This window comes from Gobius niger (assembly GCF_951799975.1).
Source record: "Gobius niger genome assembly, chromosome: 15".
NCBI classification, from domain to species: Eukaryota; Metazoa; Chordata; class Actinopteri; order Gobiiformes; family Gobiidae; genus Gobius; species Gobius niger.
The window spans coordinates 26702650-26718119 of NC_136866.1; the positions used below are offsets into that span (position 1 = coordinate 26702650).

The following is a 15470-nucleotide window of genomic DNA, read 5'->3' on the forward strand; positions in this document are numbered from 1 at the left end:
CCTCATTTGGAGCTATAGGAATACATGGGAGAGGCCAAACGCTAACAACACCTTTGGTCGTTTTGCATGACTGAGCGCACACACAAAGACCAGACAGGTACACATCAACTCGTCTAAGATCAGGTAAGAACATATCTCAGTATGGAAGAACGGTGGCCTGTTCCTTTAACTCACCAACACTACCCAGTTTAGACCCTTTTTTGACCCACCTTAGAACTGATTTGATCTTGATCTTTTGGTACTTTGAAAATCAAACATGTCGAATATGTGAAGAGGAACGTGAAGCTAAAGCTCTATCCCTCGTCTTTCCGATGCTAAAAACGTCTCCATCACTTTTTGTTTCGGATTCATTCACAAAAGTCGTTGGCGAGTTAATATCGGCTAAATTTTGTCCAATAGCGGATATTGCTCTAGGTCAGTGGTTCTCAACCTTTTTTCCCTGCACCGGGTCGGAGTCACCAATGCACACTAATGGAGTCACGAAGAAGAAGCTAGCAGGCTAACGGGCAAAGCTAACTGCAGGCTAGCTCCACTTAAACAGTATTTACAGCCAAGTTTGAGTGAAACAAATGATCTCCATTGTGTAGTTGGATACAATATCCCTCTGTCCCCCCCTAATAAGCCGAATGCCCATCTCGACTGCGCATGTGTGGGTCAATCAGGCTCCTAATTTCGGCCCAAACAAACCACTCTGCCATTGAAATGTGTGAGCGAATCCAGGGAGCGGAGCGTGAACACGGAAGTATATTGAGTATTTATGGAGCCATAACCGTGACCCATAAGGCTTACGGGCATTGGTGTCTCAAGTGAAATTTCTTGCAAATATTTATGTTGTCAATATCTTGAAAGCGAGGGAAAAGTCAGGACGGCGACTCCGTAGGCAGGAGCGGACCATAGTGGACCATAGCGGACCATATTGGACCATAGTAGACAGGATCTGGGATCAGCCCGACACAGACACCGCCTGTCTGTGCCGCCACTTTTTAAATCATTTAAATTTGTCTTGAAATCGCAGGGGAAAGTTTCAAAACGGTGTTGATGTTAGATATAGTGGGTACATTTCTGTCTGTCAAATCGATCAAGCGATCGATTAGCCATGTATAAAGTTGAAATAAAAAGTTGAACGGTCCAAATCAGAGCTTTCTTCGTTGCTTTACGCTAGCTATCGATATTGTTTGGTAGTCAAAATAAATTCCATTACCCATAATGCAACGGGCGACCCGAGATGGGCATTTGGCTTATTAATCCATATCTTAGGAATGTCAGACTGGACGCTCAGTCATCTCTCTGTGGAGGACATCTATCACCCCCGCCCTCGTCCCAAATAGATAATAATGTCTGCACAAATGTGATTAAAGAACTCGTAGTGTTTTCACAGGGTTGATATTCGTCACTTCTGCCCAGAGCTTGAGATAAACTTTTTGGCTCAAGGTCTTTTCCAAAACCATCCAGGCAATCAGACAAACCATAAGAAAGCTGTACGTAAAGATGATCGTGTAATAGTATGCCAACTCTCTGAACCTAAAGGGGAAGCTGTTGTACATGTTTGTTTATTTTTTGGTTGACAAGAACACATGACTTTTTGCTGTGACGGGTTCAAACTGTTGAGAGCTCCATAGATAAACAGCAAAAAACACACCTTTATCTGAATCTCCTGCTGAAATAACGACGGATAAAAGACCACAAAGTGTTTACCCCTAATAAGAATAATATATCTCACCATTTCTCCGGGGAAAATGAAGATATCTTTATATTTAAAATAAGTCTTCATTGTGTATGGAAAAAATAATTTGATCATTAATGTCAGAAAAAAGTTACTACAGAAAATCCAGAGTAAATGTGATACTTCTGTGTGATCAGAGCCTTGTAGTCGTGTTTATGGGATGATTGGAGGGTCTTTCATCTCCCCCTGGTGTCTCTGGCCAGAAAACCATGTTTGCAACTTGACTGCCACCGAACCGGAGCCACCAATACACACTAATGGAATCACAAAGAAGAAGCTAACAGGCTAGCGGGCAAAGCTAACTGTGGGCTAGCGTCACTTTAAACAGTATTTACAGCCAAGTTTGAGTGAAAAAAAATATTTCCATTGTGTAATTGGATGTGCAATATCCCTCTCTCCCTTCACCTTTCCTGTCAGCGTAGTATTTACTCTCCAAGACAATTAATGAGTTAATAAATCATAACTTGCTACACCTGCAGTTGCGCTTATGGCCTCTAAGGGCAAGAGTTACTTAGTACTGCTTTAAATAAAAATACTTTAATATTACCGGGACATCACTTTACCAGTAAGTCCCGGTAATATTGAAGCATTTTTATTTAAAGGGGCTGGATGCAAGTTCGTCGTTTATGCTCACTACTGCCACCTCAGGTCATACGTGTAACTGCAGCTTCTATATTAAAGGAATAGGCCACCGTTTTTACATACTAAGATATGTTCTTAGCTCACTTTAGTCGAGTTAATATATCCCCGTCTGGTCTTTGTCCGCGCGCTCTGTCACGCAAATGGAGCACATACGCAGCCTCTCCCACATGTCACATAGCTCCGAAAAAGCTCACGATAGAAGCTACCAAGCTCTTCCACGTGTTCCCTATTTAAATAAAGTTACGTGAAGTGTTTTCATGCGAAGTATATTTACCCAGAAATGTAGCATGTCGATTTTATAAGCAAATAAAAAGGGGGACTATATTGTGAGGCGTAATGATACGAGGAGCACAGCGTCCGCGTAGTAACTCCTAAAGACTTCCCCCGCTCACTTCCGTCAATAACCTTTAAGAGTTACTGCGCAGACGGGTATATATTAACACGTCTAAAGTGAGGTAAGAACATATCTTAGTATGTAAAAACGGTGGCCTATTCCTTTAAGCTCATGCATGACGGCACTTCGGACCCGAATTAACACCTTTTTGAGTGACAGTGCAGGATTTTAGAGGCAGTTGTGGTGAACAGGTCTGAGCTCATTCTACACATTAGGACATGGCTGGAACATGTAGGGGGAGGAAAATACTTAATTTGAACATTTTTAAACTCTGTATAGTCCCTTTAAGTGCCTCGGATCGCTTTCTTCTCTAAATAATCAATTTTTGTGCCTGGATCCTGGAAGAGCGCCAGCAAAAAAGTGTATGTTCCAAAGACGCGCGCTCTCCGCTTATTTCTCTCTTAATAAAGAATATTTTGCTTTCAATTTGTAATTGGGTCCTAATTTCACATTAAACCCACCCATAGGTGTAGGCTGATGTAAATCCAAGCTTGTGGAACTTATTGTGTTACCAGCCAAAAGGAAAATCTACCAACATTTGATAATGTAGCTTCTCTACTCTGACCAGTTCTATCATCACTTGGTTCATACAAGCCATAAAAACAACACACATCAAGATAATTTAAGCTAATTTAACACATTAATTCTTTTTTTTCGACATACATTCCTCAGTCTCAGCTGAAACCAGCAGAGCAGCTTCGGGAGGAGAAGTGACACCGGTTCATGACGCAGGAGCGAGAGCGAAATAGCAGCCGACGTTGCATCAGCTCCGGAGAGAATCTGCAGAGAAGAAAACACATTTTAAACATGTACTACTATTATAATGTGCTGCTTTAAGTGCAGATGTCGTCCATAAAATGTGAGATAAAGGCCCGATGTTTTAATTCATTCATGTGGAGATAGAGACGCTAACACTGTGCATTGTCGTGCGTCCTTTAGTTTATAGCGGCACATCTTGATCATATTTTTTTATTAATGTTAACCAGATTAAACGGTGACTGCCTCCAAAAACGTCCCGCTGTGTCCCGTGGCACTTTAATGCAGCACAGACAACAGCACAGAAGTCCACCAGTCAAATAAGTACATAGAACTTATTGCAGTACATAAACACACACGTGGTTGAGCTAAAATGACTTAATCTGAGGAACTGCGACTTTTTAATTCAAAAATCTGCCATTGTAAGAACATTTTCTGTCCATTCTTTCCAGTAAACTGATGTGTTATTTTTAGATCAGTCTCTTGTTTGTTTTCAGAAGCGATTTGAGTTTACCAGAAGGGCTTATCGTTCTGAAGCTCTATCTGACCAGACCCTGATGTCGAACTGTCCCGTCGCCGGACAATGGGCGAAGTGCGGACAGCTGCAGGGCGATCTCGGGGCGACTCTCCAATGTAAAAATACTTCTACGACAGCAACAAAGCTCTTCTCCGTAGAAGGAGCGGAGCGGCGAAGGCATCTCAGCCATGTCTGTCAGATATGTGAGTTATGGGGACGCATTGCCAACATTCAGATGCTTCTCGTGCCTCGACAAAACATGTACACCCGAATCTGATGTTGTTTTTGCACTAAAGACATGTCTCAATCTGGGTTTGACATGATTAGATTTATTCAGAATAACTAGAATTAGAAGTGTATTTTCAGACTACTTCCATCTTGGGCTGATTTTTTTCCCAATACCAGTACTTAAACAGTACTTACTAATATATTTGTCATCTAGAATCAGAAAAAAGAACAATAATGTGTGGACGATATGCACCAGAGCCTTGGTATTGAGGAGGGGTTGACGCTCTGAATAAGTCGTTCTCCTCTCAGACTTTTACGCACGAGTTTTAACACATTTCTTTTGCAAAATGTGTGTTTCATGACTCTGTTCAGATCATGTTTAGTTTAGATCCATTTCACTTTCCTAACATAAATAATATGCAGCTTATATATAGGCATGTAAATGTCTTGTAATACAGACAATAACGTTTCTAAACTTTCATTTATATATGATCATGACAAGGCCTCCTCCTCTCAGTGACTGATGCAATGTCTTGGCTTGTTACTACTCCCGTGGCTCTGAAACCACCAGAGAAGTTGCATCAGCCATTAACCAGACCGGATCAACCAATCACAAACCGAGGATTTTTGATTGACAGCTACTTGGCCAATCGTAGGACAGCGCGCAGCATTTGCCCCGCCTTTCTCTCTAGACCTTATATAAACGGGCTTAGCCGCTTCTCCATTTTATCGAGAAGGATCCACAGCGAGCGACAGGCCAGGAAAGGGCGCAAACAAACTAAATATTAGGCTAATCCGGTCGTCTTTTAGACAACTCATCGACAAATTCGCTTGATTCGCTTTACACCACCAACGGCCGGCGAAGCAGCTGGCCGAAATCCGTCCGTTTTTCTTTCTTCTTCGGCGATCTCTGGCCTAGCGGCTGGCAGTATGGATTTCTCTGCATAATGAGGCACCTGTAACGCAAAGGCAATGCATTGCGCACGGAAAAAACAACCGCGTACCTCCTCCACAGCTGCCCACCGGCTGCTGTTGGCCCTCGATACCCGCCCAGGTATCCACGAGAGCCGGCCGTTCCCACCGCGACCGGACCGGCGAAAGAAGCCAGGCCTCAGCTAGTTGGCCCGCTAGCAGCTACCGCTAAGCTAACTAGCATCAGCGTTAGCGTCGTCGACAGGGCGCGTTGTTTTCGTTACTTTTGACCCATCGTCCACACACTAAAAATGAAGCCTCAGGACGTCCTGGCTGGGAAGAGCAGCCTGTGGATCTTCGGGTACGGGTCGCTGGTGTGGAAGCCCGATTTCAAGTACAAGAGGAGCAAAGTGGGCTACATCGGGGGCTACAAGAGACGCTTCTGGCACGGAGACAACTTCCACCGCGGGAATGACGAGTTGGTGAGTGTTAAATTCAGTGTGTATTTTTAACTTTGATAAACATGTGTTGTGTATTTTTATTATCGTGTGCCATTTAGTGGAAAATGTTCACGAACTGACCCACTTTCTCCTCCTCCTCCTCTGCAGCCCGGAAGAGTGGTGACGTTGATTGAAGACGATGACGTAAGTGAATGTCCCCATTTTAGATCGCTAAATATTGCAATTTATTAAATATTATTTAAGCAAATATTATTTATTATTATTATTGTTATATATTAATAAAAAAAATAATAACAAAAATAATAATACAAATATTTTTGTTATTTTTTAGCTTTTTTTTCCCTATACATAAAATCCACAAAGCCTACATTTATTGAATTTGACTTGCCCTTCTTTCTAAGATAACACTTTATTATTCTCACAGTGGAGAAATTTACTCATTAGAGCAGTCCAGACTCAAATGTGTAATCAAAGAACAATGTATGAACTATGAATAAGTTTATGAAGGAATAAATATAAATAAAACTCTAAACACATTTTGGATTTGCTTTAGGCCTCTGTTGAAGCTTCAGGATGACTGAGGAGTTGTACCTTATTTATAACTCACATTTACCCCCTCCTTAACCAAGCACATCTTCTCCAGATTGGCATTACCCTAATCTTAAAGCAAAAAAGTGGTAAAAGAGCGACAAAAAAGGGCAGACAATGCCACAAAAACACAATGAAAAGAGAAAAAAAACGCAGTGTTTAGAGTGTAGAGGAAAAAAACCGAAACGCTTCCAACAGACAAAAGGTGGCCAAGGAGCGACAAATGTGCTGGAAAATCAACAACAAAAACGCAAAAACACAACTAAAGGATGAAATGAAAAAGTGACCAAAAACAGTGACAAAAATTCCGATCAGTTTTGTAGGTCTTGGCTTTCAAATGAGGCGTCACATTGGCCTATAGGCTGGAAGCTCTAAAGGCAGGAAGCCCTTAATAGTTCTAAACTTAAGTAAAAGTATAAAAGGTTTGAAAACTGAAGACCCCGTTATTTACCGTATGCCGTTTGTTTTTCCAGGCGAGCACGTGGGGCGTTGCGTTCGAGGTCAGCGGCGCCCAGGCCGAGGAGTCGCTCAAGTACCTGAACGTGCGCGAGACGGTGTGCGGCGGCTACCTGACCAAGATGGTGGACTTCTACCCCGAGGGCGAGAGCGCCCCGGTGCAGGCGCTCGTCTACATCGCCACCTCCGACAACCCGCTCTTCCTGGGCCCCGCCAGCCCCGAGGAGATCGGCGCCCAGATCGCCGTGTCCCGGGGCAAGAGCGGGCACAACCTGGAGTACCTGCTGCGGCTGGCGGAGTTCATGAGGCAGAGCTGCCCGAGGGTGGAGGACGAGCACCTGTTCCACATCGAGGCGGCGGCGCTGAGCGTGGTGGCCCTGCTGTTGGCCGCGCAGTAGCCATGACGACGAGAGGAAACTCAACAGAGGCTTAAATGTTCTTGTTAAAGTCATTTCATCTGTTCTGTTGTGAGAAATACAAGCACGAAGTTAAATTACTGTAACCAGGGGTGTCACAAATTCAAAGCCTGAATTTACTGTCATTCATTTAAACCCAACAGATTTGTGAATTAGGATAAAAAATGGGTAAATTCTCAATGCATTTCCTTTTTAAATCCACCCCTTTTCCCAAATCTGCTAACACTAAATACATTATTTTTTTTAATGTTGAACTGTAATATTTTGACCCTGAAGTGAAACGTGTCGTCTGCTGTAATAGTTTATCTGACGCACGAGCGGTTTGTGTTTCATAGTTCAGATTCCGTCCATTGCCGTGTGACGTACAACGGGGAAAACTGGTATTTGAACTGACTTTGAGATTTGACAAATGGATGCTTTTATTTTTTTAAGTTCACTGAAAAAAAACAAAAACATGACAATTAAAAAAAAAAAGGAAAAATCTAATGTTTTGTCTTTAATTGTTCAAGTGTATAGAAGTTTTATCAAGGTAAAAGTGACTCCTGATTCTGGGGCTGTGACAATAACATGGCCAAATTAAAACCTACTTTATTGATTGAGGATCTTTTTAGATGGATTTTATTTTATTCACTACTTGCACATAACCCATAATGTAGATTGGTAAGAGGTCTTAGGCCAAACCGGATGTGCGTCAGCCTCTGAATTGGTCTGCCAGTGAGGAAGGAGTTAAGAAAAGGAGCCTCAGTGCTAACTAACCGGTGATTAGGAGCTATGTGCCGTCCCATAAGCCACTGCGCCAAACCCCTCGGCCCCATGCTCAGTGATAATAAAAAAAATAAAATTGTGCACTACCTTGATGTTGGACACAATACAGTAGGTGGTGACATGCACTTTTGTTTGGCTGCAGTCTGCCAGTAACCTTAACCTCTTAACTCCCACCTGAACATGTTTTCTCCAAATCTAAAAGCTTCTTCTAAACAGGTAAAAAAAACTAGAAGAAAATGAGGATGTAAACGCAACAAAAAAACGCTAAAAAGTGACCAAAAAGAGCTACAAAAAAGACAAAAAATCCAGCAAAAAAAAAGAAAACAAATTCAGCAAAAAAAAGACAAAAATCCAGCAAAAAAAGAGACAAAAATCCAGCAAAAAAGACAAAAAAACAAACAAAAAATGACAAAAATCAAGCAAAAAAAAAAGAAGAAAAAATCAAGCAAAAAAAAGACAAAAATCCAGCAAAAAAGAGAGACAAAAATCCAGCAAAAAAAAGACAAAAATCAAGCAAAAAATTGACAAAAATCCAGCAAACAAAAAAGACAAAAATCCAGCAAAAAAGACAAAAATCAAGCACAAAAAATGACAAAAATCCAGCAAAAAAAAAGACAAAAATCCAGCAAAAAAGTGACAAAAGAGCAGCAAAAAAGTAATAAAAAAGTGACAAAAACACAAAAGGGAAATAAAAAGTGACGACAATGGCAACGTGGAGAGAATGGATTTGGTTTGGGCGGGTGGTAAGAGGTTGAAGAACAGCAGCTGTTGGTGATGTCACTCCCCCTTCCCCTGGGTAAGGACGGCGAATTGGGCAAATAGCTCTGAAGCTCTAGTTCACTAAGAGTCGAAAGGCTAAGGCTCAGTTGCTGGTGTTAGTGCTTAAAGGCTATAATTTGATCATTTCAGACGCAGACTTTGAGTGAAGCTACAGCCAGACAATGATGAAAAACACCTTCTGCTGTGTCGTAATTGCTCCAACAATCAAAAACGTAATCCAGAACTACAAAGCTCTGCGCACGAGGTTAACGAGAGCTTTTTTCCCCGATCGACTTTTCAAAATCAATACATAAAAAGGCACAGATTTTCTCATGGTTTGGTTTAGTGGAATCGGATATTTATTAATATTAGTCTCTTCGATGACAGCTCGCAACGCCATATTGTTTACAGCAGCGAACCCCCCAAACTAAGTATTCATTTGTAATATAAACCCAACAGAATGTTCTCATAGTAATGATATTTTGTACTTGGACGCCTGGCTTTACAAAGTGCTTATTTCACGGATAAACGTGTGCAGTCACATCTGGGCGTTCCTCCAAAAAAATCCCTTCAGTTTTGCCGATAACTTCACTGAAAACACGTGTCCCGAGCGCTCGCGTCAGATTTCTGCAGATTTATCCCCATGAAGCCGGGATTTAGGAGCGAGCCCGCGGGACGCTGTAAACACACTCACAGCGGACGGGACAGAGCCAGTATTTGTGTTACGCAACTTGTAAACGGTTCGAAACAAACTCCCTCTTCACCAAAGTAAATAAGTCGATCAATAAAATGGTAAAACTAGGCCTGTCGCACAAATTGCTCAGGCAAGAATCTCCATCTGTCCCTAAAACTGACACACACACATTGACATTTCCTTTTTACATCTAAATGAGATTTCGGGTAATATTGTTTTGAAATACCCGTTATCTTCAATCTACTTCAACTAAATCTGTGACAAAAGCTTCATACGTCTAATCAGTGTTTATACAGGAAGAAGAAAGTAAAATTTAATGCTTTTTAATGCCCAAATACTATATATTAATGTCACAAATGTAGAAAGAATCTGTGCATATTTCACTTCTTAAGATTTGCATTACATCCAACAGAGGAAAGAGAATTGGACCAAACAAACAAAAAAAATGTGGTCAATTTCAGCCAAAACTGCAGCTGAAACTGTTAGAGACCATAATTGTGGTAAATAAATTTAGATTTAATTCCTGTTTGAATCCAATTCAAGGCTTTATAATGCTAATGTTTGCAGAAACCCTGTTAAAGGAACTATACATAGTTTAAAAATGTTTAAATTAAGTATTTTCCTCCCCCTACATGTTGCAGCCATGTCCTAATGTGTAGAATGAGCCCAGACCTGCCTCTAAAATCCTGCACAGTCACTCGAAAAGGTGTTAATTCGGGTCTGAAGTGCCGTCATGCACAAGCTTAATATATAATATATAATATATATAATATAGAAGCTGCAGTTACACGTATGACCTGAGGTGGCAGTAGTGAGTATAAAATGGCTAACATGCATCTAGCCCCTTTGACTTTATTAAAATTTTATCAGGTCTTATACAGGTAATAGTAAAGTAAAATTTTGCAAACAGAAAAAAACACCCTAATATCTTAAGGTTTGAGAACACTCCATCTGAGGAACAACAATTTTGATATTTAAAACAAAGAAAGCACAACGGGAAACTTTTCAAATCTGAACAATTACAGCCAGTACTGCCGCTTAATGTTGTTTGAACCGTCATTTTTGTATTCCCCCCACCCCCCCCCTGCTAAAAACAAAACGTAAGTTTGAATCCGACTACCGGTAAATGCTTTTTGATTACCTTTAAAGGGACTATTCACCTTATTCCGCCCACTTTTGCCACTTTTTTGCCACTTGGCACTTCCGTTGTCCAGACACTTCCGGTCGAGCGCGAAGCCCGTTCATTTAAACGGAGAACGAGGGAAAATATTCTCCGCTCAAATCTGATGTTTAGTCGATTGATTTGTGTAAAATGGCCAATGTTCATTTGCACCAACATGTCAACACTGCATCATTTCTCAGCGCGGCCGAAAAACGGCTTTGTTTTCGTGTAGTAACTGATTTTATGGGGACTTCTCCAGCCCCATGTTAAAAGATAGGAGAAAATGGGCGGGAACAATTAATGGCGGCGCCCACGCGAGCCTCCGGGATAAGGTGAATACAGAGTTTAAAAATGTAAAAAATATGTATATTTTCCTTCCCCTACATGTTCCAGCCATGTCCTAAGGTGTAGAATGAGCTCAGACCTGTTCACCATAACTGCCTCTAAAATCCTGCACTGTCACTCAAAAACTTGTTACTTCGGGTAAACATATGCTTAATATAGAATCTGCAGTTACACGTATGACCTGAGGTGGCAGTAGTGAGTATACAATGGCTAACTTGCATCTAGTCTCTTTAAGGCCTAATCGTAGGTAGTAGTTTTAACAGGGAAACGTTTCATATATTTAACATTACACATGACACATTTTTATGCTGAAAGGGGAGACCAGGGCTATCTGTCACACTTTTTTTTACTTGGAGTTCACTTTTCATCAACAGAAAATCCCACAAGAGTCAGACCTGCATGTGCATGAAAGCTTGAATGCTTGACCTGAAGTCCTTGACCTTGCTCTCTTTCTTTTATCATATTCCGATAAATAGTTATTAAAGGGGCTAGATCCAAGTTTGCCATTTTATACTCACTACTGCCATCTCAGGTCATAGGTGTAACTGCACCTTCTATATTAAGCACCTGCACTTCGGACCCGAATGAACACCTTTTTTAGTGACAGTGCAGGATTTTAGAGGCAGTTGTGGTGAACAGGTCTGAGCTCATTCTACACATTAGGACATTGTTGGAACATGTAGGGGGAAAAATACATTATTTTAACATTTTTAAACTCTGTATTGTCCCTTTGACCATCAAACACAACAAAATTGACTGTGACAATGTGCCCAATATGTGGGATAAGTTGTCACAAGGCGTGGGGTTGGTTGTCACTATTGTTTTTAATGGAATTTTTCATGTTAACTTGACATTTGATAACCCTCTGTATTTAATTTTTTGGGGGAAAATTGCTCTATGAGGTGTAAAAAATACACTTGGACTAAAACAACCCAAACATACGGCCTCTATAAAAGCTAATGTTAGAATGAAGTGATCATAAAAACATTAAAAAAAAATGTCCCACCATGTTTTACCCCATGTGCCAAATAACCCCGAGTGTCCACTTTATGAATGTAAGCTAGCTAATAAACGGCTTTAGCATGCTAGCTCAAAAACGGCTAAAATCAAAGCTAACATCTCCGTCTTTCAGATCAGTGTCTTTTGTTTAACCTCTTACCTTCCACCTGAACAGAGCACTTTCTCTCCAGTTTGGTTCTACCCAAATGTAAAAGCTTATTGGAAAAAGTGTAAAAAAAATAAATAAAAAAAAAAGCAACAAAAATGTGACAAAAAACAATAAAAAATGTGACAAAAAAAACCCAACAAAAATGTGACAAAAAATTATAAAAAACTGATAAAACATAAATGAAAATTTGACAAAAAATAATAAAAATGTGGCAAAAAATAAATAAAAATGTGACAAAAAGCAACAAAAATGTGACAATAATATAAATAAAAAATGTGACAAAAAATAAATAAAAATGTGACAAAAACAATAAAAATGTGACAAAAATAAAATAAAAATGTGACAAAAAATGAATAAAAATGTGACAAAAAGCAACAAAAATGTGTCAAACTCTGGCAAATATGAGATGAAAAAGAATGTGAAAAAGAACGACAACAACAACAACGAGACAGCAATGTGAGGAAAAGGATCTGTTGTGTATGTCTTGACTATGAGGCGTTACTCTGGCCAATATGCTGCAAGCGCCAGGTGAGAACTTGTTAGATTTGGGTAAAGCAGAACTGGAGAAACTGCGCTCGGTTAAGGCGGAAGGTAAGAGGTTAAGGCACTAAAAGGAAAGTTCTCATTACAGAAATAACCCGAACATTAAAGTTTGGGAAAGGGCACGTCTTGGCCCTTTTAACTCGAAATCTGAAGAAATGTAAATGAAACAAACACAATGCACAGTTTCCGCACTCTTTATTGTCGGCTCGTGTTAGTAAAACGACCACTGCATTCTCCGTAGTATTATGTACAGGCGACCTACAAAAATAGATGCTTGAATATGGGACAAACCGGAAGAAAAACAACATCCTTTTTTTTTCATATGTACAGGCAACATCGTACTTTGATCACATGTAACGCAAAGAAACCTAGTGCACAACATAGTAATTTACCAAAAAAACAAAAACATCCATAAGATTGACCACGAACTCTTCAAGAACTGCAAAAAAAAAATTAACAATGGCTTTTTACACAAGATTCACAGTTAATAAATTAGACCAAATAATTAAACATTACATCGAGTTATAGGAATTTAGCAGCATCGCCAGTCCGGCTTTTTGTTGGAATTTATACATCGCTGGGCAAAAAAATATAGAAATCCTCTTAATAGAACTGCATTTCACCCGGCAACGGAGCGAGCGGATACAAAAATACAAGCTTTAGTAGAAAAAATGCTAGTTTGGTTGTTAAGGAAGTGTGGAAGGTCCGGCGTTCGGTTCACAAAAGCGAAGAGAGAAATCGGAAACAAAACGAGGAGCGGGGCCTTTCTGCGTGGAGCAGCACGTGTTGAATCAGTCGACGACAAGAGCGGGAGGAAGTTTACGAAGAATAAAGCGAAACCTGTGTCCGCTATTACCTAATTAATAAGCTATGTGGTCGTAGCGGTGTCCGAATGTCCAGAGAGACAGAAGTTGTGCCCTCAAAATGACTTGAAATGAGTGAAATCATCCGTTTTAATCACGCGGTATAGTCGCTAACGTTAGCTACTAACCGTTAGCTTCCCCTTTGTTGCAAAATTCATGTATAATCCATGTTAAATAAAACTTATCTGACTTATCTAATATTTATCCATAAAGCGATCATATAGATACAGACGGCATCGCGTCACAGAAGGGGGCGTGGCTTCACAGAGGGGGGAAAACAGAATCTTCTGCGAAACAGTTTTTAGCCATTTTCTGGTGAAATATTAAAGGAATAGGCCACCGTTTTTACATACTAAGATATGTTCTTACCTTACTTTATACGTGTTAATATATCCCCGTATGGTCTTTGTCCGTGCGCTCTGTCACGCAAACGGAGCACATACGCAGCCTCTCCCAGTTGTCACATAGCTCCGAAAAAGCTCACGATAGAAGCTACCAAGCTCTTCCACGTGTTCCCTATTTAAATAAAGTTACGTGAAGTGTTTTCATGCGAAGTATATTTACACAGAAATGTAACATGTCGATTTTATAAGCAAATAAAAAGGGGGACTATATTGTGAGGCGTAATGATACGAGGAGCAAAGCGTCCACGTAGTAACTCCTAAAGACTCCCCCCGCTCACTTCCGTCAATAACCTTTAGGAGTTACTGCGCAGACGTTTTACTCCTCGTATCATTACGCCTCACAATATAGTCCCCCTTTTTATTTGCTTATAAAATCGACATGTTACATTTCTGTGTAAATATACTTCGCATGAAAACACTTCACGTAACTTTATTTAAATAGGGAACACGTGGAAGAGCTTGGTAGCTTCTATCGTGAGCTTTTTCGGAGCTATGTGACATGTGGGAGAGGCTGCGTATGTGCTCCGTTTGCGTGACAGAGCGCGCGGACAAAGACCAGACGGGGATATATTAACTCGACTAAAGTGAGGTAAGAACATATTTTAGTATGTAAAAACGGTGGCCTATTCCTTTAACATATTTATCACATACAAATAAAGTAAAGTCTAAACTGAGTCCATATGGATGTTTATTCCCAGCAGATTGTTCAGTAGAAGCGAAAAAACAGGCAGTTGTCACTAGCGTTAGCATTAGCACGATGCTAACATCATTATCAGTATCACATTACTGACTATACTTGGATTGTGTAAAGGCTCATGTAATCATATTTAAGTGGGGAAAGAGCTTGGTAGCAGCTAACTTCACCTCAGTTTGAAGCTGTACCTATGCTAGGAGAGGCTAAATGCTAACGCCGTCTGTGCTCTGTTTACGTGACTCAGGGCAGGTGTAAAGACCAGACAGCTAAACATCAACCCGTCTAAGCTAAGGTAAGAACATATCTCAGTATTTAAAAAGTGTGGCCTATTCCTTTAAATGGTTTTATCTTTCTGTGAAGCACTTTGGTCTTTGCGTCGCTGTAAAATGCTTCGTTTGCTAGTTAGCTTTGTGGCTGATTTCCCTCCTTATCCTAAGTCCAAGGACCGAACCTCCCAATCGTGGCCCAAAGTAAAAGCCCAGTGTTTCTAAATCCCAGTGTTGTTCATGTCTGTCCTAATATGGGCCTAACATGGGATTGGGGGAAGAAATTGACAATATTTTCAGCATTTTCAGGGCACTTAGACAGAATCAAAATCATCTTCTCTGCTGGAGGGCCTGGATTGTGCCCCTGGGCCTGACGTTGCCCAGCCCTGGTCTACAATATGGGGCCCTCACTAGAGCTGGACTTTCGGACACAGTTGTTAAATCTTTGAAAAGCTCGCACCGAGTTTCCAGAATCATTAAAAAGCCTATGTCATAATAAATACAGGGTTTTTAGAGGTGCTTTTCAAAGGCCAAACACAATATTTTTCACATCAGACGCAGCAAATCTGTGCATTTATACCTTCGAAAGATTTGCCAACATTACCATAAACAGAGGAATAAAAGAAAATTTGTAGATTTAAAACTAAAATGGAGACAACAGGCGACAACTGCGCTGAAATGGATGTAAATCTGAAAGAAAACTTCAGCAATGAA

At 40.5% G+C, this 15470-nt stretch overlaps 1 protein-coding gene across 1 annotated transcript; it reads left to right on the forward strand.

Annotated features, from left to right (window-relative positions):
* Positions 1–4970: 4970 nt before the first annotated feature.
* chac1 (ChaC, cation transport regulator homolog 1 (E. coli)) lies at positions 4971–7206 on the forward strand. The gene is made up of 3 exons (XM_079572249.1): positions 4971–5654; positions 5781–5816; positions 6695–7206. The coding sequence occupies exons 1-3, from the start codon at positions 5484–5486 to the stop codon at positions 7073–7075; spliced, it is 588 nt and encodes a 195-aa protein (XP_079428375.1). The 5' UTR covers positions 4971–5483; the 3' UTR covers positions 7076–7206.
* The last annotated feature ends 8264 nt before the right edge of the window (positions 7207–15470 follow it).